At 49.7% G+C, this 24,972-nt stretch overlaps 1 protein-coding gene and 1 long non-coding RNA gene across 13 annotated transcripts in view; one reads left to right on the forward strand and one right to left on the reverse strand.

Moving 5' to 3' along the window:
* STX3 (syntaxin 3) overlaps window positions 1–22,267 on the reverse strand; it is a 44,600-nt gene extending 22,333 nt beyond the window's left edge. For 5 of the 12 annotated variants that reach the window (XM_027114608.1, XM_027114605.1, XM_027114609.1 and 2 more), the window contains exons 1-2: window positions 21,885–22,219; window positions 5,032–5,115 (exon numbers count right to left, since the gene is read on the reverse strand). In XM_027114608.1, the coding sequence (XP_026970409.1) occupies window positions 5,032–5,115; window positions 21,885–21,914 (114 nt within the window). In that variant the 5' untranslated portion in view covers window positions 21,915–22,219. Of the gene's footprint in view, window positions 1–5,031; window positions 5,116–20,353; window positions 20,373–21,884 lie in introns of those variants that run through there. The other 7 variants (XR_003434434.1, XM_027114604.1, XM_027114603.1 and 4 more) reach the window with 3 other exon arrangements.
* On the forward strand, window positions 22,239–24,972 carry LOC113624688 (uncharacterized). Its single transcript, XR_003434435.1, has 3 exons — window positions 22,239–22,905; window positions 23,041–23,685; window positions 24,064–24,972. It is a non-coding gene; the product is annotated as an uncharacterized LOC113624688 (long non-coding RNA).

Here is a 24,972-nt window from a genome sequence, read left to right on the forward strand (position 1 = left end):
CAAATGACCGGCAAGGGCTTCCTGCCTGCCTATGGAAAGAGCCCAGAGACGCAGAACCTACCAGCTCACCTAGTCATCCAAAGATGCTACTTCAAGAACGAGTTGGAGAGTATTTAACCTGCTAGATTCAACTTAATGCCTAGATTTCCAAGTTACATCCACTTTGAGGATCTTCGTTTTAACAAAGATCACAAGACTGTTCACCTCTCATTTCCGCTAGCCAGCCACTGCTCCACCCGTCTCGTTCCCCTCAGATGCCTGGACCCCCATCACTATGCCAAGCACATGGTGTCCCTCAGCAGAAGTTTGTTCAATGGATAGATACATGAATATAAGTAACTCCAGGGGTAAGCTTGCTTCATACACCACTGCCGAATTGCCTCATACACCTTTCTTAAGCACATCCAAGAAAGAAAACTTTATAATAGCATTTTCTGAAATCCATTCATTTTGCTGACCGAAGTTACATGTCACAAAGGGTTCTATGAAAAAAATAAGTGTTGAGATAGGTAAGTTAACCAGGTTTCTTTATTATGGGACTTCTTAGAATCTTTAATAAGTTCATGTGCATTTTCAATCTCCATGGGAGGAAAAGAGTATGAAGTGTTTCTCAAACATGTTTGATCACAGTAATCTTTCTGCATCTCATACTGCCATCCAAATAGCCATCCCCACCTGCCCCTGCCCTTTCTTGTTAACAGAACTCTGATTTTGTTTGGGCAGCAATGTTGCCGGCCCCAGAGGATGAATCATGATCAGTTCTATGGCAATCCTGACAAGCCTGCCCCTTTGCTAAGTTCTCACTTTCCTGATCTCCATTCTAGAAAAGAGTGGCCATGACCATGTGATCCACTGCTGGCCAAAGAGCCCCAGGGGAAGTCAGGGTGGAGGATTTGGGTAGTTTTCCTCCCTGATCAAAGGATTTCTGAACTTTTCTAGCTGCCTGCTCTCCCACTGCCTGCGATGCTGGTGTAGGATGATGGCATATGGAGCTGTGACTCTGGCGGTTTTAAAACGTGGCACAAATTCTTCAATCTCCTCATTGAGAGGTGGTATCTCTGTACTGCTCTCTTGAATCTGGCGGGCTTGTGACTGCTTCGACAACAGAGTACGATACAAGCAATGGGCTGTATGACCTGCACAGCTACAATGCTTGTCTTGGAGCCCTAAGCCTCCTCCACCAAACCGATGACCTGAGCTGGTCATGCTGAGGAGCCCGTGCCACAGAAAGAGGTCAAGTACAGGTGCTCCTTTGACTCACCCTACTTCAGGCACCAGATGCTTGAATTAAGAAGTCTCTGAGGGGCTTCCCTGGTGGTGCAGTGGTTGAGAGTCCGCCTGCCGATGCAGGGGACGCGGGTTCGTGCCCCGGCCCGGGAGGATCCCACGTGCCGCAGAGTGGCTGGGCTCGTGAGCCATGGCCACTGAGCCTGCGCGTCCGGGGCCTGTGCTCCACAACGGAAGAGACCACAACAGTGAGAGGCCCGCGTACCGCAAAAAAAAAAAAAAAAAAAGAAGAAGTGTCTGAGATTCCAGGGACTTCCCTGGTGGTCCAGTGGCTAAGACTCTGTGCTCCCAGTGCAGGGGGCCCGGGTGCGATCCCTGGTCAGGGAACTAGATCCCACATGCCACAACCAAAAGTTGGCATGTTGCAACTAAGGGTCTGCAACCTGCAACTAAAAGATCCCACGTGCTGCAACTAAGACCCGGCACAGCCAAACAAATAAATAGATAAACAAATATTAAAAAAAAAAAAAAAGTCTCTGAGATTCCAGACTGGTTACTCAAGGCCCCAGAAACTGTGTAGCAAAAATAACCCACCTCCGGGAGCTCCCTGGTGGTCTGGTGGTTAAGAGATTCAGCACTTTCACTGCTGGGGCCCGTGTTCAGTCTCTGGATGGGGAACTGAGAGATCCCACAAGTCGCGAGGGCACAGCCCCCGCCCTCCCCCCCCCCCACAAAAAAAAACCCACCTTCACTGGGCCCTGTCTGAATCCCTAATCCACAGAAGCCATCAGAATTACAAAGTGGTCGCTTCACCCCACTAACTGGTAAGGTGGTTTGTTACACAGCAGGCCGACTCCATCTCTCAATCTTGCCCTCTCAGGCAGGTTCTGTTTCCTCTAAAACTCTGCACTCTCTGCCGACTGAACAAAGAGACCAAGGAAAATAGAGACAACTGCAAATTAGACAAAAAAATCGAAGGTTTATCATTTACTAGACCCTGGCTTTTTAACAGCCAAGGAGGCCTAAACACCCCAGGGTCAACTCTTTTCTATAATAACCGGGAGGCTGGAGAAACCACTTGAGTTTTACGGGGCAAAGCACATTTTGAAAACATCCTGATCTTGCGACTTCATCTGTACCTTGCAAATGCCTCTCTCACCAAGCTGTGATTCACACCATCAGTCCTCAGCAAATAACCAGGGGTGACCTACCTGCTGAAAGCAGTCCAAAGGGTACCTTTTATCACAAGAGTGCATCCCCAAGAAATCTACACAGCTATCAATGTATCCTGCAGGAGGTACTGGGTGTATTCCTTAGACACATATAGAGGGAAACCTTTTCATTTCCCCAAATCCCTATTATCTGGAATGCACTTTAACCCACCTTCAAGGATATTTCCAGACCACATTCTCTAAAGTAAAGTTTGTGGTCTATTTATTCACAAATACACTGGGGAACCGAATGCTGATGAGAACTAAAATTTACTGAAGACATACTTACTGGAGGTCAGGCACCGTGCGGGTACCTCCGTATACTTTCTCATTTTATGTTTATAACAACCAGCAGGTAATACCGCTCGGCCTGTTTTAGAGGAAACTGGGGTTTAGAGCAGCTAAACCACTTTTCCAAAGCTATACCATTGTAATGGGCAGAGCTGAAATTTAGACCGGGATCCGTGGGGAGCCAGAGCCTGCACAACCTCTTTCCATGACGGGCTCCCTCCTGCCTCTGCCCCACGTCAACACTGATCCTCCCTGTGCTCTATCTACATGAGTCCAGAGGCAGGTAACATTTCCCTAAGTCCTCTCTAAGCACTTTCTGAGTGCTGGCTCCTTTCATCCCCAACAGATCTGTCTGGTGAACATTTTCCTCCCCATTTCACAGGTAAACCCACAGAGACTTAGAGAAAAGTTAAGGCGTGTGCCCAAGATCACACAGTTAGTGGCAGGTAGGGAACTATGTCCAAAAAGTCATGCTCTTTCCACCCCACCACGCGGTCCCCTTCTCCACCCTAAATATGATAGGGCTTTTTTATTTCCCAAATGATAGAAAAGCATTTAACTAAGAGAAAGCAATAAGAAAAGCAACAGCCCTCGAGACCTTGTTAAGTCGCCCCAAATAACTACCATCCATCTGGCGCGGTTCTGTTCAGATGATGCTTTCCAGATGTACAATCTTCATGTGATCTCATGTGATCCTCACAACAGCCTTGAAAGGTTAAGTACTGCCATTCCCAGTTTCCAGAGCAGGAATCAAAACCCAGCCGGGTTAAGGAACCTGACCAAGGTTAACTGCTATTAAAGGCCTGAGGATAGACTCTGACCAGGTCTTGGAGGCCAAGGCCCACCATCTTCCCACCTCACAAGGAGGACTGCCTCTCAGGGCCCCTCTTACGGGTTCAGAAAAGAGGTAGGACACCGTTAATGGAGAAGAATCCTTATCCTAGGAAAGAAGTGAATGTAACTGGTTCTCTAAGGCAAGATCAGAGGAATGAGCGACAATGATGTCATGCATCTCCTTAAGTCCACCCCCAGCACTGAACAGAAAGACCTCTTCCTTCCACAGTCCACACCTAGAACAATACTGGACTCACAAAACTCAAGCATTGTTTGATCTGACTATGACTCCTCCACCAAAGAGATGGACCCACCCATGGAGAGGGTGGGGATCTGTGCAGTATTCACAGCCAACTTCCCAATCAGGTCAGCACACACTCAAGTTCACTCTGAAACCTGCTTGTGACTCTCACAGATGAACTGGCATAAGCCATCACGTCCCGCTCCGCTCCACTTAGGAAAGAACTAGAGGGTGGCTTTTCCACACTCACAATCCGGATGACAGGAAGCACCCACACCTCCCCTGCAAGAAGAATATGACTCCCTTTATATATGCAATAAAAAGCCTAAATAAAGAAACCATAACATGGTGGCAGAAACTTCAGTGCCGGAACTTCTTGTGGCTTGGTTTGGTTTTATTGAAACACATGTACGTCAGATGCTACGTGGAATGTTTCAGAAACACTAACCCATTTAATCCTCCTAATAGCCCTATGGGGAATTACATTATCAATCCCAATGTACAGATAAGGAAACCAAGCCTGTTAAGGAAACGTTCACAAGATCAACAGCTGTCAGAAACAGGGCTGAGGTTTGAACCCACATTTCCCTGGCTTCAAAGGCTGTGTTTCTGTCCATGATACACAACGCCCCCCAACGCCCCACCCAAGCTTCCCATCACTGTCTACCACAGCACCTTCCAACAGGACCCTCTACATCAAAGACTATGTGAATCTGTACACACGGGACACCCATGTTTGCCTCTGTTGAATTTCGAAAAAAATAAACTGGTGGTTTCTTGGTTTCTCAGTTATCACCAGAGGAGTCAAAGGGATTGAATTTTTGGAAACAACAATTCTGATCTTCCTGAATCACAGGCCTAAAAATGCAATGAAATGCATTTTTTTCCCCCACACTTGTGGCTGGGCCCTCAGGGTTGGTTCTGTATTTAAACTATGTAATTCAGGCAAGAAAGGATATCATTAAAATGTTGTCATGTAGCGTAAGACCTTAAAAGCACCTCTTTAATATATATAATTTACCTTCTCCTGACTTTCTCGGTAAGATTAAAAATCCTCCCAAGTACTGAAGAAACTCTCCGTGTAACTTCTTGGTGTGTCCATTCCACCCCAGCAAAAGACTGACTTTCCTCTGCTACCCTTGAAAGATCTGGGGGGTTTTATTCTTTACTAAGGAAGTTGTGTTTCCTTATGTCCATTCAGAAAAAAAATACCGGAAGGGCACCTACCTCAGAAAAGAACTCGTCCATGAAAGCTGTGTTGTCAATAGCAATCTCGACCTCATCGGCATCGTCATCCTGTGTCAGCTGCTTCTGTGAGAGACAAAAAGGAGGGTGAGACCAAAAGCACCAGAAATAACAAACAGCACTGAATGCTCCCTAAAGACTGGGAGCTGTATCTGTAGTGAACATTTTACATACATAATCTCCTTTAAAACTCAGAACAGCTCTGTGATGTATCAAACTCTGATGTCACACTGTCTAAGTTTAAATCCTAGCTCCAAACTTACTGATACTTTACAGGGGGATGAGGGGAAGAAGGGAGCAAGTTACTAAACTGGCTGTGCCTAGGTTTCCTTATCTGTAAAGTGCTAATAAGAACACCACTTACGTCATAGGTTCGTTTACAAGATAAATGAGCTAATGAATATAAAACACTTTGGCACAGTGCCTGGCATACTGTAACTACTCAGTAAATATTATGTTTTGGTGGTGGTGGTATTGGTGATGTTACTATAACTCACTCCAGTTGGAGAACGTAAAACAGAGAGGTTAAGTAACTTGGCCGAAGTCACACAGCTAAAATGTTGGAGACAGGCAGATTCTAGCCCATCCTTTGGATTTGGACCATATGTTCCTAAACTCTTCTCCACAACGTTCAGAGGCATGACCTACTGTACCGGGGATCTGTATTAAGACAGTCCCAATTCCTCCAAAGCACTAGCTTCAAATCATCACAGAAGGAGCACACATTTTCCTGTTTTCAGAAACCACCTACTGCAAAGGAAACAGCGCTGTGTGCTGTTCCCTGTCAGAGCTCATGTTTATGGGGAAAAGGAAGCTCTCTCGGCAGCCCCCAGCAACCCCCGGGGACCCCGGCTTTCATAATCTCATTCAGCTACCTCTACAAAAGCACAAAATGGCTATGTAAAGGAAGTGCTTCCATTCCCACCCAGCTAAAGGGCCGCGGCGGCTTCTGCATCCTTCCCAGGTGCTCCTCCCAGACGACTGCTGCATTACACACAGCCCACCTCTAAGCAAGGAAGACCTGGTTGTTGGGAGTGGAGGTGGGGAGGGGGTGAACCCCTCGACACCTGCTTCTCCACACCCTTCAGTGGCCTTTGGCCTCCTTAGCCAAGACATGTCACTCTCAACATGGGAACTCCACTAGCAAGGAGAGCCACCAGGGGCCTCTTTCCTTCCCCTGCTACCATCCCCCAGACCTGCTACAGCAGATGGAGTTACTGGGAATTCCCACGGAAATTTGGGACTCTCCAGCCATCTGGGGAGCCTCTTCTGACCGGATCCTCTGTAATCTCATTCTCTGGCTTGTCTGCAACCATCAGCAACCCAAGCTTAATAGCCACATTCAAAGGAACTGAATTTGAGGACATTGCTACAGCCCCCAACAGTCCCCTTCCTAAAACTTAGGACTGATCCCATCCTTTTGCCACTTAAAGCCGTTCAGTGATAGTTCTCAGGACTGAAAGTCCCAGGATTGCAAGTCCCAAAGCCTAACAGAGCATACGGGGCCCTTTAAGATCCAGTCCCGCCCACGTTTCTCCCTCTACGATGCATCTCTGGACCAGGCGCTTGGAAACTCCTAGCACTTCCTGGACACACCATTCTTTCATATTGCTGAACTGTCACACAAGGACTTCTTCCTAAAATGCATTTGTCCAGCTGGCAAAATTTTATTGAGCCTTTAAAACTCAATCTCGAACAAACTCCTCCCTGATCTGACACTCCCCGACCCCCCATGCAAACTTGAAAACCTCCCTGAGCTCCCAGTGCATTTTGTGCAAACCTTCCACAGCATCAATCCCAGCCCTCTATTAATTATCCCTTCACTTATCTATCCTTCCCCACCGACTGTAAACTCCTGGAGGGTCAGGGTTGCCTTATGTACCCACTGGAGAAGATACTTTGAGTGTGTGCCTGCCCAGAACACCTCCCTTTGTGAAGATAACCCCGACCTTCCCCACATGATTCTGGGAAGGTTATCAATCACCACCCAAGCTCCCTGAGGATTCTGAACTGTGAAGTGAACAGAGCCGAGTCAACCTATAGCAGCACCCAACAGAGATACCTGCTTGGTTCCCAGGGCTACCCTTGTTTCTGTCCTCCCTAACCCACCCCATGCCTTAGAGCTAGTTCTATAGATCTTCCCCAGTATTCTTTCAATGAGTCCAATAGTATTCTTGTAATGCTGTGTTTTGTTCATTTAACTGGTTTCTGTCACTTGTAATTAAAATTACTTGTACTTGGGAATTCTCTGGCGGTCCAGTGGTTAGGACTCTGCTCTTTCACTGCTGAGGGCCTGGGTTTGATCCCTGCTCGGGGAACTAGTATCCCACAAGCCATGGGGAGTGGCCCAAAAAAATAAATAAGTAAAATAAAATTACTTGTACTTGTCATTAATTAACTTATTCCGCATGTATACTGAGCACTTACTATACGCTATATGTGTAACGGAAACTTAATCAATTCTAGTTGAATAAATAACCCCTACCAGAGACCGGCAGCCTGGATCCACCCAGCAGTTTCTAAAGTGTGAGATAAAATGCTCCTTTTATCAACTATCATCAATACTTGGGCCTCTCAGCAGCCTCCAGAGAGCTCCATCTCCCAAAAAGGATCTCGGAGATCCTCACTAGAAAATAGGAACCTGGTCTCCCTCCAGGAAGGTGAGTTAACAAGCATTTGTTGAGTTTCCTCTCTTTGGAGGTCTTGTAGAGACCCCCACTGAGGGGATATATGCCATGTATGTGTGTGTATAGACACACATGAGGGTGTCAACTCAGTTTTCTTCAAATAGGTACACGTGCTATGGAAATGGGATGAGGCTGCCGTCGTGGGATGGACTAAGGGAAGGTTTTGGAAGCTGGGAACACGTGTGTCCTGAAGCATGGGACACAGGCCCCTAGCCCTCCATCATCACATGCACTTTTGAGACCCCTGGCATTTGTACAGGGATTCCCCACCCAAGATGGCCACATGTTGGCTTTGAACAGGCTCTAACAGGGCAGCCTGGGCCACCTCCAGTGAGAGGACATGTGAACTGGGAAAAAAGAAGTCTTGGGTCCCCCACAACCGAGGTCCAAAACCTGTTATTACCAATAACTGGCTGTGAGACCTCTGTCAAGTCCCTCGCTGACCTGAGTTTACCCGTAAATGGTAATAACACCATACACTCTATGACTTTTACGAGGCTTGGAAGAGTTCATACGTGGAAAGCTTCTAGCACAACACAGGGCACACAGCAGTGCCTAATAAGTGTCAGTTGCCCCATCACCTAGTTGTAAAGGCGTGATGTCTAAAGTGTGTGTTCTCCTCCGCGGAAAGCGCTCACACAAAGGCTTAGTCGAGAAGATCGATTCTGCAGCATCAGGACCACCAGGGTTCTATAACTGGCTTCCCTTCATGCTAGTCATTGAGCCTTAAATACTAGGCTCAACATCTCTGAGCTTCAATTTCCTTACCTACAAAACAGGAACAAAAGTGTCCACCAGGGCTTTTGTGAGGATTAAGTAAGATAATAATTTTAAGTTCCTTACACAACGAATAGCACATGATAACATCTCAATAAAACAACCGTACATAAGATCCAGCAAAGTCATCTTCTCTACAGCTTTAATCTGGATCGAAGTACCCGTAAACAGGAAAGAAAAATAAAAAACGATATAGAACTTTTAGAGCTGAATGCAACCCTACATATTTCGATCATCAAATTCTCTCACTTAAGAGATGGGTAAACCAAGGCCCAAGACCAAATAATGAGCTACTGGAGCAGCCAGGAATAGAACCCAGGTTTCTTGATTCCCATCTTCCTGTGCAGAGTTTTTCCCACCGTAGCGTGCTGCCTCCAAAATATAAAATAGCGATGGCAACGAAAGCAACAGAGCTTAGTCCAGATCAGAAAATTCCAGAAAGAGGCCATCATCCCAGGTGATCTGAGTCGCGTGACGCTGGACCCAGGCTTCTCCGGAAGGGGATCTACCAGATCGCAGGGCAAGGGTCCTTCCCCTCTGACACATCCGTGCTCTTACAGACCGAGAGGCCTCAGGGACCCCAAGGGCAAGGAAAGCACATGGTGCACTTTATCTTCAGCCCACATGACTGGGCACAGCCAAGAAGAGAACTTCGGCATCTTTATCAAAGCATCAAGGCATGTGATAATAGGACTGTCAGAGTAGCTGCAACACCAGCTGCAGTAAAAAAACGTACATGAGAACCACAAGCCCCACCACCCGCTTCCTCTCCCCCGACCTCCTGCTGCCTCTCCTGCCAAGACATGGGAGATACCACCAATGACTCAGGCAGCACTGAGCTCGAATCTGGGCTCCATCCCCCGCCCCCCACCCCTCAATGCACCCCAAAACTCAGTGAGGACAGGCAGGGCTATGACTCTCTCTCTGGGCACAGTGGAAAGAGTTCAGGGGCCCAGGACTCAACCTGCAATTCCTCTCACTCAACCTCACTGCCCTTCTCTCAAGGGCCTTCTCTGTCATCCTCAGTCTGTTCGACTGTGGGTCCCTCTTCATCAGCTCCTTTAATAAAAACAGTTACCACCTGCAGAGCCCCTAGGAGGTGCTAGGTGGCCGCCACACTCTGGCTGCTTCAGGTACGCTGTGTCAATGAACCCCTCCTAAATTCTGTCATTGAGAACCTGCAGGGCAGAGAAGTTCTCATTTATTCATGGCCTCCCAGCTACTGATGTGCAGAGTCGGGGCTCACGCTTTGGTTGTTGGTTCTGAGCCCTTGTTAATTCCACTGCACCCCACTCACAGCAGCCCAGCCCTGCAGAAAGTGGGGCTGAGAGAAAGGCGCTGGGGGCCTTGGGGACAGCACTTGTCTCCACTAAGCCTTGGTTCTCTCACCAAGTAAGGAGCTTAGCTTTCCAATGAGGCTTTGTGGAACCCCAGGAGACCTCCAGGGTGCCTCAGAAGCCACGCCGGGAGGGACTTGCCTGGTGGCACAGTAGTTAAGAATCTGCCTGCCAATGGAGGGGACACAGGTTTGAGCCCTGGTCCGGCAAGATCCCACATGCTGTGGCGCAACTAAGCCGTGTGCCACAACTACTGAGCCTGCACTCTTAGCCCACGAGCCACAACTGCTGGAGCCCATGTGCTGCAACTACTGAAGCCCGTGCACCTAGAGTCCGTGCTCTGCAACAAGACAAGCCACCGCAATGAGAAGCCCGTGCAGCGCAATGAAGAGTAGCCCCTGCTCGCCACAACTAGAGAAAGCCCGCGCACAGCAAAGAAGACCCAATGCAGCCAAAAATAAATAAATAAATGTATTAAAAAAGAAGAAGAAGAAGAAGAAACCACCGGGGGAAGTCAAGCAGGTTGGCCCGCACCCCCTCTTCAATCCACATAGCTTCATTTTCATCTGCTTTTTACACCGAGGTTGAATATAAGATTTCATTTTCAGAACGAGGCCTCTTACCAAGAGAAAAAGGAAAGAAGGGAGGGAGGGAGGGAGCAAAATAGGAAGGGAGAAAGAAGGAAGCAAGCTTAGCTAGCTGGAAAACCACCTAAGTAAATGAATGGATACCTTTTAAAGAAAAGGGAAAGAAGAGGGGGTCCCCTCTCTCCTTTACAAGTTAAAACACAGCGGCAACGTACGTTTAAATCATCAGCAATTCCTTAAAGATCATTACAAATCAGAGCGGCAAGATAGAAGGAACAAAGAAAGAGACCAAAAAAAAAAAAAAAAACACCATCCCAAATGAAGAGGTCACCATTTCCTGGCTCTCCAATGCCCTCCCTGCCTCAGGTGTCAGACCCCAGAAAGACGAGAGGGTCCCCGGACAAGAGGGGAGACCCAGGAGCCCTCAGGAAAGTTTTGGGGCGAAGGAAATAACAACAGAAAGGATGGGACCAGCAGTCTGGACTAGGAAGGAGCATCTGGTCCTGACTTCCCCTTGTGGGGTATTAAAGGACGGTGGCCGGTGGGAACAGGTGAGCACAGATTCCCGCACCTCCTTCTCTGAACATGTAAATAGCTCTTTGCTTGGGGCTATAAACTCTTCTTTATAAACCCAGATCTTCACCCAATAAATCCGATTCAAAGAGACAAGGACGCGTGACTTTTCTTGTCCCTGCAGCCTACTTCGCCCACCAGCCTCCTTCCAGGATGAGGGCCTGTGGATTCCCAAAGACAAGTACCACCACGCCCAAGGATTCCAAACACACACTCATGCCCTTGCACCCTCGGCCCAACATCGGGTTTTTCCAGTCTCTCTTCTCTAATTAAAAGAGCCAGGGGCTTCCCTGGTGGCGCAGTGGTCGAGAGTCCTCCTGCCGATGCAGGGGGCGCGGGTTCGTGCCCCGGTCCGGGAAGATCCCACGTGCCGCAGAGCGGCTGGGCCCGTGAGCCATGGCCGCTGAGCCTGCGCGTCCGGAGCCTGTGCTCCGCAACGGGAGAGGCCACAACGGTGAGAGGCCCGCGTACCGCAAAAAAAAAAAAAAAAAAAAGAGCCAGAAATTCTGAGGAAGTGTCAGCTCTGAATAGGCACTCAGTGTTCTCTGTCCCCCATTTGAGAGTCAGAGGGACTTTCTCCTATGCCCCTTCTCCCTCCTACACTGTGGTCTCTTCCAGCAAAACCCTCCCAGAGGGAACGCTTCCCCTTTCCACCGACTGCCTCTTCCCTAACACCTGCGATAGAGGAAATCAAGCGATAACAGTACCCTGGGTGAGCCTCGCACTTTTACTTTCAAGATGATGTTCTGGCTGAACAGTCTGAGGCAAGAACTGGCCCCATTTGGACATGAAGACACTGAGGAATAAACCCAAGGCCAGTGAGTCGCGGGACAACTGAACAAGAGGCAAAGTCCCTGATGGCCCTGCTCCATGCGTTCTGCCATAACAATGATACCACCAGATAATATGTATATTTTGTTGCAGGACTCTTGTGGTTTCACACATATTATTTAATTCTCACAGCAACCTTATGAGAGACAAATAGGACTTTCCCCATTGACAGCTGAGACAACTCCTTAATTAGATTAAATAACTTGTCCCAGGTGATTCAGCTAATAAGTGGCAGAGTTAGGACTCAAAAGCAGGTGTGTGGGAGCCAAGAGCCCCAGTTCTTACCCTCTACACTCTATTTGAAGATGCCCTTCCCATGCTGGATCAGAAACACGCCCTCACTTATTTCAGGGGATGCTGCAATGTCAGTACAACTAAGTTGATCTAATCTATACGCATGAATGAAAAAGATAGCAGTGCATATAATCCCATGAATGTGCAGGTATGTGGAGCTATATGTGACTGCCTGAGTTGAAAACCCAGCTCTGCCACGTAGGTACCTGTGTGACCTTAAACAAGTGACTTAACCTCTCTGAGACTCGGTTTCCTTGTTTGTAGCATGAATAATCTGCTCATAGAACTGTTGTGAGGAGTAAATTAGTAAATGCATGTGAAGTGTTTAGAGCAATGCTGGGTACATATTAAACTCCCAAGACCATGCCATGCAGACAGTTTTCTCTAAAAAGTGTTTCTGCAAAAGATGCGACTCTAATGCCAATTCTCAGAAGGTGTCAGCAGGACCCTTAGAATGAGCTAAATTGTAGTTCATTTATTTGAATGAAGTCATTTCTCTACTATACGGATTTAAGGAAATAAACCTCCTCCTGAATTTTGCTTTTGCGACATTCTCACAAATTTTGACCTTTACTACTCTCATTATCATTCATTTCTAAATAGTTTGTCATTTCCATTTTGGTTTCTTTTGAACCCAAGTGTTATTTTATTTTTTAATTTTTTTGCGGTACACGGGCCTCTCACTGTTGTGGCCTCTCCCGTTGCGGAGCACAGGCTCCAGACACGCAGGCTCAGCGGCCATGGCTCACGGGCCCAGCCGCTCCGCGGCATGTGGGATCTTCCCAGACTGGGGCACGAACCCGCGTCTCCTGCATCGGCAGGCGGACTCTCAACCACTGCACCACCAGAGAAGCCCCCAAGTGTTATTTTAAAGGGTGGTTTTAAATTTCCAAAGTGGGTAAACCTGGGGAGGACTGTGATTGTATTGTTAATTTCTAATTTTATTATATCAACATCGGGGAGCATGGCCTATATGGCTTAACATTTTGTGGAATTTGACATTTTATTTATGTCTTAATACATGGTATTTTTTAATCTTCTATGTGTGCTTGAAAAGATCTTGCATTCCATTTGTTGGATACAAAAATCATCAAAGTTTCATCCCCACATGCCATGTTAATTCCTCTGCTTTTGTTTCTCAGGACCTGAGCTAGGTCTAGAGAAGGAGCAGGGAAAAGGGATGGAAGTTCATCTAAAGAGAGGAAGGAGGAAAAACAAAACAAAAATGCCCTGCAGGCAGATGTTGTCTATACTGATGAGTAATCTGTGGCTAGGGAGGTTAATTCATCCAGAATCACAGGGCTAGTAAGGAACAAAGCCAGGGCTGGAACCCTGCTTGGTCCAACCCAGTGTTCACAGTGGGTTTTTTTTTTTTTTTTTGCGGTACGTGGGCCTCTCACTGTTGTGGCCTCTCCCGTTGCGGAGCACTCCGGACGCACAGGCTCAGCGGCCACGGCTCACGGGCCCAGCCGCTCCGCGGCATGTGGGATCTTCCCGGACCGGGGCACGAACCCGTGTCCTCTGCATCCACAGGCGGACTCTCAACCACTGCGCCACCAGGGAAGCCCCACAGTGGGTTGTTTTAAAGAAGGATCTTGGGGTCTCATAACCAACCACCTCGCCTACTACGTTCTCCTTCTCACTCACTACAAGGTCCCATCCACAATAACAGGTCCATCTGTCTATCTACTCAGCCAACACTATTTATTGAACATCTATCATTTCCCAAGCAATAGTACAGAACGCTGGAGAAACACAGACCAAACTCAGCACCCCTTGCCCTTCGGGACCTCATGGTCTCAAATGGGAGGCAGACAGGCTCACAGGTCATTGCAATGCCACGTGGTAAATGATGACAGCACTTAGCACAAGGAATTGTACACCCAGGAGAAGATGGGGCACACCGCGTCACCTGAATTCAAGGTGGAGCCCAGGGAAGGGGGAGGTATTAGTAAACGGATGCAAAGGTGACTTCTCGGGGAGATTTTGAAGGTTGCATGGATGTACGCAAAGGATACCTACAGGAAGTCCATCTGGGGTGAGAAGACCACACCTCTTCCTGCTTTCCCTCTCACCCCAGGAGCATTCAAGGAGATTCAAAGGTTACCCTCTTCTGCTTCCTCCCCTACCGTAGCCTTCTCCACTTTTTCCTGACTTCCGCCCCCTCCTCCCGCCCCCCACTGCCCCCTCAGCACCCCACAGTATCCAGTTGCCAAGGATACAAGAAGGAGGAAGGAGCTCAGTGTCTTCTCTAGTCCATCCTCAGCCTCTGTCCCACAAGCCCCTCGCCCTAATGATCCTCCCAGAGCACTTCACTAATAGTTATAATACCTAACAGTTACTGAGCACCGCCTGGGATGAGGATTCTAAGATATGGGCCTTATATTCATTTACCAAGGCATTTAATCTCTACAAGAATCTTCTGGGGGCCTTCCCTGGTGGCGCAGTGGTTGAGAGTCCGCCTGCCGATGCAGGGGACACGGGTTTGTGCCCCGGCTCGGGAGGATCCCGCAGGCCGCGGAGCGGCTGGGCCCGTGAGCCATGGCCGCTGGGCCTGCGCGTCCGGAGCCTGTGCTCCGCAACGGCCCGCGTACCGCAAAAAAAAAAAAAAAAAGAATCTTCTGGGGACCCTCCCCACCTTACAGCTGAGAAAACTATAAAGTATAAAGATGCGAGCAACCTCCCCAAGACCATGCAGACAGTGAGTGCCAGAGCTGGGAGGAGAGCCCAGGCAGTTTGCTGCACAGCCCTTGGTCTCCACCACCATGGAGTGATGCCTCTTAACAGCAAACCCCCCCCCCAGCTGTAGCCTGCAGCCCCCCTCCACTCCCGCCCCCCCCCCCGCAAACATCCAAAGAACTAAAACACAGATGCTGTACCAAAGAGGTCGTGAAAAACGAGGAAAGACTGAGAAACTGTCACAGCTCAGAGGACGCTGAAGAAACATGACAGCTCAATGAAATGCATTATCTTGGGTGGGATCCTAGATCAGAGGAAGGGACATCCGTGGGAAAACAAGCGGAATCTCAGCCAAGTCTAGAGTTTAGTGAATAGCAACGTACCAAGGTCAGTCTCCCAGTTTCGACAAAGGTACCATCATAACTTGAGATATTAACAATGGAGGAAACCCAGTAGACAGGAACTCTCTGTACTATCCTTGTAACCTTTCTGTAAATCTAAAATTAGTCTAGAATAAAACGTTTATTTCTAAAAAAAAAAGCGATCTTGCTGCTGTACCGCGTTGCCCTGACCCAGGCAGCTAAACATACCCAGATAGTATACGCTCTACTAATCTCTTTGGGTGCGGGCTGAACCTTACTCATGTCTCCAGATGGAGACAGGAGAATGTTGCCATGGACACGGCCCAATGCCAGAAAACAGGCTGACCTAACAGGGGAGACAGTGATGAGGGGAGGAAGCTACAAAGGGGCCTAATGTAAAAGGCTGGAGGTGAGGCCCCTCGGGACTACAGAATCTCCCAGCAAGTTCATTTGTAGAATATCCCCGTTCATCCACTGGGCAGCAAGGTTTACAGCTTTCTGAGCTGTGGGCTGGGAAGTGAAAACACAGGGGGAATGAGGCGTGTGTGGTCTGGGCTCTGAGAGAGGAGGATTTAACATAACATTACGTGGCTGCTTTTACGTATCGACAAAAATAAAGATTTGTGGAAGCCCAGGGAAGGCGTGGTGAATGCCAGATCTGGAAGCTTCCTTGTAGCGACATTGGAACTGAGCCTTGAGGGACATATAAGATTTTCCAGGGGAAGAACGAGGTTGCTAGATTTTCACCGTGGTATCCACATCTTCTCCTTCACGGTCTTTCTGAAAAGGGGCAACCCTCCGTGAGGTGTTGGGCTGGGGTACAGCTAGGAGCCTTGGAACTCATCCATCCTCATCCCGGAGGACAGAACAGTGACCCCTGGCTTCGTTAGCAAATTCATGGGTTCCCTGAGTAAACGCCACACTTCAAGCAGGTAAAGTTGCACCAGCCCAGAGGGGACGGAAAGTCCTAGTGATGAATCCGGGGTGTGTAAGGGCCAAGGTGCTGTTGATCAGTCAGTCAATGGAGAAGTGTTTACTAGGGGACTACCATGCAGAGTGCTGGCCCTGGGACCCCAGAAGAACGTCCCATCAGCCACCGCATCAGGGGCATACAGTGCAGTTGGGGAGATGATTATATACAGCGTAGGGTGATATGAATAAGCAAGACAGACTTGTGCAATTCTTGATCTCACCACTTCCCAGCTGGGGAATCTCAATCTCATCTGAACCTCAATTCCCTTAGTTGTAAAATGGCAATAATATATAACACCATCTTGCCTTGTGGGGTTCAGAGGATTAGAGACAAGGTGTGTAAGGCATCGAACACAAGTCCTTTCCGACAGTAAGTAGCAGCTCAATAAATGATCATTGTTACTGCAGTTGATACGGTGACACCAAGTCATAGAGCCATCAGACAATGGGACCTAGGAGGCGAAAGAGTCCAACCCATAAAAACCAGATGGAAGGTGGTTTCAAGCCCACTTCATGGTAAGAAAAAACCCCGCTGACTTAACGGAAGTATCAATATTCCACTGCAAAGCAACATGCAGCCCGTGAGGGCTGCCGGCAGGAGGGGGCATATTCTAGGCTGCGTTTAGGGAGCGTTGCCTGTAAAGGGAGTTTTGGAAGATGGGCAGGAATTTTGACAAAAGGGGAAAGGAGCCCTGAAGGGAGAGCAAACAACATGAACGATTGTTTCTTCCCAGGCTCTCGCCAGCACCCCCACCCCCGGCCTCCCCGCTCCCCTCCCAGGAATAAAAATAACACTAATCCCCGGCTCTCTCGGCCAAGCATTTTCTCTCTGGCTTCTGGCTGATGGGTCTGTAATCCCTACTCAATCCCTATCACTCTCATCTCAGCCCTGCTCATGGCAGAACAGCTCTCCCAGGGGATGCATCCTGTCAGGGAGAGGGAGGAAGTGAGGAAGGAACCACGGACCAGTTAGCCATCTTATCACCAAAGGATGGCATCTCAATGGACAGTCTCCAGGCAGGGTGTTACAACCTGGCCGTGACCCAAAGCACCTGGCACATAGTAGGGGCTCATTAAATAGTCTTGGAAGGAATTAAGCTCTAAAGGGGACGTACAGCTCCACGTTTCTGATGGTTATACTATAACCGTGCTCCTGAGGAACTCAAATGGGGGAACTTCAAATGGGGAAGGAGGCCAAGCCACTTAAGATGCAGCAAGACACAAGGCAGAACAGAAAGAGCGAAGAGGTCAGTCTGGTCCTTAGGGCCTCAGGTGGTTGATTTCATTAGCGCGCCCTTATTGGCGCTGGCTGTGGAGGAACCAGCAAACCCCAAGATGTTTCCAGGTCTCTACAGGTCAATCTCTACAGGGATCCAAAGTCCCTGCCCTCCATCCCACACATCACTGCTTCTCTAGAGCATTATCCACCTTTGAAGTTGGGGGTTCTCTTTTCATGGAATATACCCTTGTTTTCCCTATATGACCATGTATTCTTTCAGACCAGGACTTTGTATAAGAACTCTGCCTAGAATTCCCTGGCGGTCCAGCGGTTAGGACTCGGTGCTTTCACTGCCGTGGCCCAGGTTCGATCCCTGGTCAGGGAGCTAAGATCCCACAAGCCATGCGGCGTGGCCAAAAAAATTAAATGACTCTGCCTAGCAGGATGCCCAGCAGGACGCTAGGCACGCAGAGGTCAGAAAGCACCGATCGTGTTGTCTGTGTGAAGCACTCGCCAACGGGAGAACGGTGAGAAAATCCAGGATCCTTGCCTTTCTTCTCAGGAGACTCCCCATGCCTCTGAAGGAATTAGATTTCAGCCTTAACACGGACTTGAACAGGAGCATCGCTTCTTCTGGGAGGAGCCCCCAGGCCCTAGTGCCCTGTCCCCAGGGGCTGGCCAATAGGGTCTTCCTGCGGCTGCTTCTGTCCCAAGGATGGGACACTGTGTCTGTTTCTTGTGTGTCTCCCTAGCTGACTGTGACCTCCCTAAGGCCCAGGAGTATGTGTTCATTACCATCCCCATCCCCAGCACCTATCAGAGGGCTTAGGACACAGTAGGCGCTTGGTTTTTTTGTTTGGGGTTTTTTTTTTTTTTTTTTGGCTGCGTTGGGTCTTCATTGCTGCGCACCGGCTTTCTCCAGTCGCAGCGAGCGGGAGTCACTCCTTGTTGCGGTGCACGGGCTGCTCATTGCAGTGGCTTCTCTTGTTGCAGAGCACGGGCTCTAGGTGCACGGGCTTCAGTAGTTGCGGCACGCGGGCTCAGTAGTTGTGGCACAGGGGCTTAGTTGCTCCGCAGCATGTGGGATCTTCCCGGACCAGGGCTCAAACCCGTGTCCCCTGCACTGGCGGGCAGATTCTTAACCACTGCGCCACCAGGGAAGTCCCTCCGTAAACATTTGCTGAATGAAAAGAGGGCCAGGTAAGAGGTTCCTACATGGGAATTGTCTGGACTCAGCGGATCCAAAGTTCAGCTGGTGAGAAATCAGGAGGAAATGCCTTGTGAGACAGGCTGGGTGTAGGCACCGCACATTCCTGGCAAGCCTGTCTGATGTCCCTGAAAGGGCAGGCTGCTGGGATGGCCAGCCAGGAGAGGCCATGCAAGAGATAAGATGAGCCAGGGCTTGTGACTGTAGCCTCAGGAAGCGGTGCCCTTCAGTGTGGATGCTGCTCCCAGCAGGTCAAGTTTGGGGAACTCGAATTTACTGTGGTGGGTGATTATCACGGATTATCTCGTTTCACCCTCAGTGACCCTATAGGGAGGGTACGATGACCCACTTTAGAGGAGCAACTCTGAGACCTCAGTCCTATGGACTTCAGAGCCTCCCAGTGCTTGGGACAGGCTCACAATGAAGCATCTCTAGAAACACACATCCTCAGAGTTGATGGAGGCCTTGAATCTCCTCATGTGGTTCCCCTCCCCTCCAAGAACACTCAGATTCCTACAACATGCCACATCCCAACAAGCTTCTTGCCTCCCTCCCATGTCCTGCCAGCCCAGCCCATCCTCGGGCAGCTCTGACTACCAAAAACGCTTTCTACAGAGCCCTCATGTCTGCCCATCAGCCTCGCTTCTTCACTCTTCACGTCTTCTCCTCCTATCTACCCGGAGCAGAGCTAATCCCCTGCACGTGACAGCTCTCCAGCTATCTGGAGACAGTTTACGCGTGGCCTCCCCCAGAGTTTAGAAAGAGCCCCACAGCAGAGGTTGCACCAGCGCTCAGGGTGAAATTGGTTTCATGCAGTTAGCAAACGTTGATAAAAGGAATCAGAGAGACAAGATGGTTATCTTGTTGCTGGGGGTGGGGGGTGGGGGCGGCGGGGGTGTCTCTCTCCCAGGGGAAGGAGGGGCTGGTTAGCGGACGTGGGCCAGAAGCCAAAAGCCATCTAAACCTTAACAACAAACAGTCTTCAAGAAAAACGTTAATATTGCCAGAAGGGGCTTCCGAGATCAGCCAAACTCCTTGCTTTCCAAAGCGGGATTGGAGGAGCAGAGAGGTAAAGTGACACCAAGGAACACAGCTCTTAAAGGGCAAAGCCACAATCGGAATCCTTTGAACCCACAGCCAGGGCCTCTTGCAGTGTTACCACCCATCCCCCTGCTCCACAAGGCTGGAACAGCACCTGTGATGTCAGAACAGCACTGCCATCATAACGGCGCCGTCTACAATCTCACTTCCACCACATCCCCAAGAGGGAAAGGGAGAAACACAGCATTAGCTCCATTTTACAGAAGGTAACAGTGAGGATTGGAAAAGCAAAGGGACTTGCTTGGGTTCCTCGGCAAAGTGAATTTATACTTGGAACTCAAAGCTCAGTTAAGGCTCTGTGCTGTTTGTTGGCAATGGCCGTTGAAAGGGCCATGGGAGGGACTTCCCTGGCGGTCCAGTGGTTAGGACTCCACGCTCTCACTGCCAGGAGCACAGGTTCCATCCCTGGTCGGGGAACTAAGACCCCGCAAGCCGGACATGGAATGGACTTCCTAACGTAGGGAAGGGCGCCACCTCCGCCTGCCGTCCAGTTCTGCATTGTTTTGGGACTGCCTGCTGCGCGCTCCAGGAAGATCTCTAAAACCACACTCTTCTTCCCTTTCTGCCGCCCCAGGGCAAGAGGGGTCAGCAGCCTGGGTTCCTCCCCTGGCTGAGCCCTCACCAGCTCTGTGACCTGCGGGGGTCCCTCCTTCCCAGTCTGAGCTCTAGTTTCCTCACCTTTAAAAACAAAGGCAATCAATTCTGCCCTGACAGTAAACGGGATGTTATGAGGCTCAGATGACAATGAGCAAGTAGGAGGCTGGGAGGCTCACTCCCACCATCGGTGGCTGCCCCTTGGCCTCTGTCACTTCCCCATCACCCCGGCCTCCTCCGCAGCTCTACGACCTAGAGCAGGTGAGAGGGTCAAGAAGGTCTCAGCCAAGACAACGGAGGAGAAAGAAGAATAACTGTGACATCAGCCCAGAAGCCCCTCACACTTGTACGACGCTTTATTTTTCCGAAGAGCTTTTGCAGTGACGAGCCTAAGATTTACCACTGCTTAGCCCTGTATGTGCCAGGCGCCGTACAGAGGGCTCTGCACGCTCTCTTGGGTTTAGTCCTCACAACTACCCATTTGAAAGATGACATAACTTTGGCTCCAGGGTTAGGTACGGGATGGCTGGTAAGTAGTGGAGCCAGGAGGCAAACCCAGTTCTATCCAGTCCCCTGTACCCCAACCTTCAATGTGCTCATGATCACCCGGGGAGATTTATGAATAATCAGATTCTGATTCCATAGGTCCAGACTGAGGCCTAAGCTTCTGCGCTTCTGACAAGCTCCCAAGTAGATGGACTACCTTGTATCACGGGCTACGTTTTAAATTCCCTTAAGACAGAGCCTGAGTCACCCAATCCCCGGGGCTTAGCACTGGGCCTGCCCCACAGAATACACTCAATAATTATTTGTTCAATGAATCAATGAATGTTGGACTTAACCCATGCTTTAACACTTCTCTATACTAAGCCCCATTATATCATTTGATCTCATAACAAATCTCTAAGGCATATCAATCTCCCTTTGACAGATAAGGAAACAGGCTCAAAAGAGTTCGTAGCCTAAGGTTTTACATCTTTTGTGCAGCAGAGCCGGAAACGATCTACCTTCAGATCCTTGGCCCTGACCACAGCTGTCCCAAGGATGGGGGTGGGCGTGGGAGGGGGGAAATTAATAATTACAGACAGCTGGGTGGTGAAGAGCTGCCCCCCCCCCATCCAGGCACGTGACCAGCTCACAGCTCGGGAGGTCACCCACTAGAGCTGCTCTCCGGGGGCGAGGGCAGTTGTCTCAGCGTCCCCCAGGAGAGGAACGAGGAGGAGCGTGGGAGGAGGTGGGTCCTGGGCACAGTGCCAGGCAGCATGGGGCAGGTGGTGAGTGACCCTTGACCTCACAGAGAGCCCCGCTGGACCCAAGCACCCACCACCTCCCGCGGATCCCATCTCTAGACTGATGCTGTCCAGCTTGGTCGGGGGGGGGGGGGGGCGGAGACTAGAGGCATCCAGGGAAATTGCAGCCTAGCGATGAATCACCGGCACATGACCCCAGAGAGGAGGGGTGGGTGCGTCTGGGGCTTGGGGAGGACAGGCCTTGCGCCCGCCCCGCACTCCCCCCGCCCAGCCTCGATGTGGGGGAGCGAGGGAAGACCCTCTCCCGCGCAGCTCCACCCCCGCAGCCCCCGGCCCGCCCGGTTCCCGGGTGCGGCGGGACTCACGGCCTTCAACTGCTCCAGCCGGTCCTTCATCCTGGTGCCCAGGCGCCCGGAGGCAGGTGAGCGCGTCCCAGGTGAGCGGCCGGAAGTGGCGGCCGGGCCCGGCCAGGACGGAGGAGCAGGCGGAGGCGGGCGGCGGCCGCGGGCGAGAAGGAGCGTCCGAGGCCACTGGAGGCTCCGCCGCGCCGCCCTCTCCGGCCCAGCCGGCGCCGCGTACTCCAAATCCGGCTCCCCGGCCGGCGCCGGCGCGCAGCGCTGATCCGCCCGGCGGACCCGCCCCTTACCTGGGCCGCGCCCCGCGCTCCTCCTTAAAGGGCCAGTGCCCCGCCGCCGCCCGGCCACCCTCCACGCCTCTCACTCCACCTCCCGTAGCTCCGGGTCCCCCGATGGAGCAGCAATGGGAGATCCCGCCGCGAGTGGGTCTGTCTGACCTCAATTCCAGCCTTTCCATTCAACAGCCATTCACTACCTGTGCCGGGCTCTGTGCTAGGATCCAGCCCTCAACAGACTGATTCATTGCTAGGCGGCGCCAACATCCCGTACACGAGGAACTCTAAGACAACGTGATTCGTGCCGTAACAGGTGGGAGAGAGAGAGCAATTAATTCTGCCTGGAGGAAGGGCATTCCGAGTAAAGGAATGCTCACGGTCCGGGGGACTGCGTGCTGGAGCTGAAAGAGTGTGTTCCTCGTGGAAATAACTGGAGGTGAGGCGGGGTGGGGAAGGCTGGGACGAAGAATTTGGATTTTATGATGTTGGCAATGGGGATCCTTAAGAGAAATGCAAGCAGTTCAATGATGAAATCAGAACACCTGCCACTAACAAAGTGTATACCTTTGGCAAGTTATTGTTTCTCTAGGGGACTCCGTTTCTGTATCTATAAATCAGAGATATTACCCACTTCCCAGTTTGCTGTGGGGCCTTGTTGACAGAGGAGGAATGACTGATTCGTCACCTGTGGAGCAGAGCTGTAAGAGGAGGATGTGTGTATTGGAAAGCTTAAGCTTTCCTACCTGATCCCCTAGGTGAGTAGTACCTGATCCCACTTTCTGAAAAGTGGGCGGTTTCTTCGCACTGCCCCTCCGTCTTTCTCCCCTCCCCGGCCCCACACCTCCACCCTCTCTTCCCTCTTCCCTATTTATCTTCCTTCTTGGGAACAGATGACATATCCAGCAGATATGGAGTGGAGCTCAATAAATAGGACTGACTGGCCTAAGATTCAATCCTCAAATCAGGGAAAGAATCTGAGCTATGCATCCAGATTAAAGGGCTGTAGGACTTCCCTGGTGGTGCAGTGGTTAAGAATCCGCCTGCCAGTGCAGGGGACACGTGTTCGAGCCCTGGTCCGGGAAGACCCCATATGCCACGGAGCAGCTAAGCCCGTGCGCCACAACTACTGAGCCTGCGCTCTAGAGCCCTCGCGCTACAACTACTTAAGACAAAACGAGGGAAGCAGCCACCGCAATGAGAAGCCCGTGCACCACAACGAAGAGTAGCCCCCACCCACCGCAACTCGAGAAAGCCCGCCCGCAGCAACGAAGACCCAACGCAGCCAAAATTAAATAAATAAATATTTTTTAAAAGGGCTGTAAATATTTTCGTAATTCTAACAGAACTTTGCCCTGTTCTGCAATCTTAGCGCTTGCTCCGTGCTGACTTCATCCTCTCCCATGAAGATACGGTCTGTAATCCTCGCTCTAGTCCTGCACACGTCCTTCTACCCCAGGTGCTCGCTAGGTGAATTAATTTCCAGTCTTTGGTAAAGGGAAGGCTTCTGCGTCCCCTGGTGGTCAGAAATGGAAACGGTAAGCTAATCAGAGATCGCATTCCACCTCCCTTCCGTAACAAATTTTTGTTAATGGGGATAGCTAAGTTTCCGCGCTTCAGGAAAAGAGAGTCTTCTGAGGAGACAGATATGTGAACAGCTCTTTACATTAGACGTCTGAAAAGGACCACAGGAAATGATCAAGGATGGCCATTCAGCCTCTGCCTGAATGCATTTTAATTTTTTCAGTTTTTTCAAACACTCAAGCATCTTCTCTGGTTGAACAGTTCCAACTGTTGTTTAAAAGTGTTTTGTTATATGAAACAAAAATTTTCCTTCCTATAACTTCCACCACTGTTTCTTGCTCTTCACCTTTGTCCAAACATTTAAGAAATTTAATCTGTCCTTCACAAGACAGGCTTTCCATGAAGGGACAGTAGCTGTGGAGCCACAGAACGATTGCTGACACACAGCCAGGAGGACTGAGTTCTAGACACAGTTTCTGCCACAAAACAGCTATCACTTGACATCGCACAATCTATCCTCTCATCTGTGAGGTGAGGAGGCTGATCAAAACTAGTGATTCTCGAACTTTTCCAGATCAAGAACATCATACGTTCTTTATTTTCATTTGTGGATATCTTGTTTTGAATGATTCCATATCCCTTAGAAAATACATTTACTAGGTAATCAGAATTTGGTTTCCTCAAACTCATAGATACAGAGAACAGACGATTGCCAGAGATGGGGGGCGGGGAGCAAAATGGGTGAAGGGAGTCGAAAGGTACAAACTTCAAATTATAAAAAAGTAAGTCCCGGGGATGTAATGTACAGTATGGTGACTGTATTTAATAATACTGTATTGTATATGTGGAGTTGCTAACAGAATAGATCCTAAAAATTCTTATCAAGGGTCCTCTCTGCTATTGTCAAACTTGTTCTTATAAACTCGTATTTTGTATTTTATTTTGGTATATCAATCTTGAGTACTTTATTGTCAGGTCTTCATTGGTAACCCCCTTCCCTATGACAGTACAGTGTGTACTCAATTTTGGAGCATGGAAAATACATGTACTTGTCTTGTACCTGTAGTTTGGATATATAATTGACATCTTTGGGCTTTGGGCTTTCCAAAATTTTAAGGCTGTAATGAGGAGTCACATTTACAATCATCAATATAGTGTCTACAGTTCTCTACAATGAATATGCTCCCTTAATTAAATCATGATGCTGGAAAAAAAAAAAGGTCTTATCAAAACAAAAACAAAGTTGTGGGCTTCCCTGTTGGCGCAGTGGTTGAGAGTCCGCCTGCCAATGCAGGGGACGC

The sequence above is a fragment of the Aethalodelphis obliquidens genome, unplaced genomic scaffold (genome assembly GCF_003676395.1).
Source record: "Aethalodelphis obliquidens isolate GAN/ISIS:26980383/991018 unplaced genomic scaffold, ASM367639v1 scaffold14, whole genome shotgun sequence".
Taxonomy (NCBI): Eukaryota; Metazoa; Chordata; class Mammalia; order Artiodactyla; family Delphinidae; genus Aethalodelphis; species Aethalodelphis obliquidens.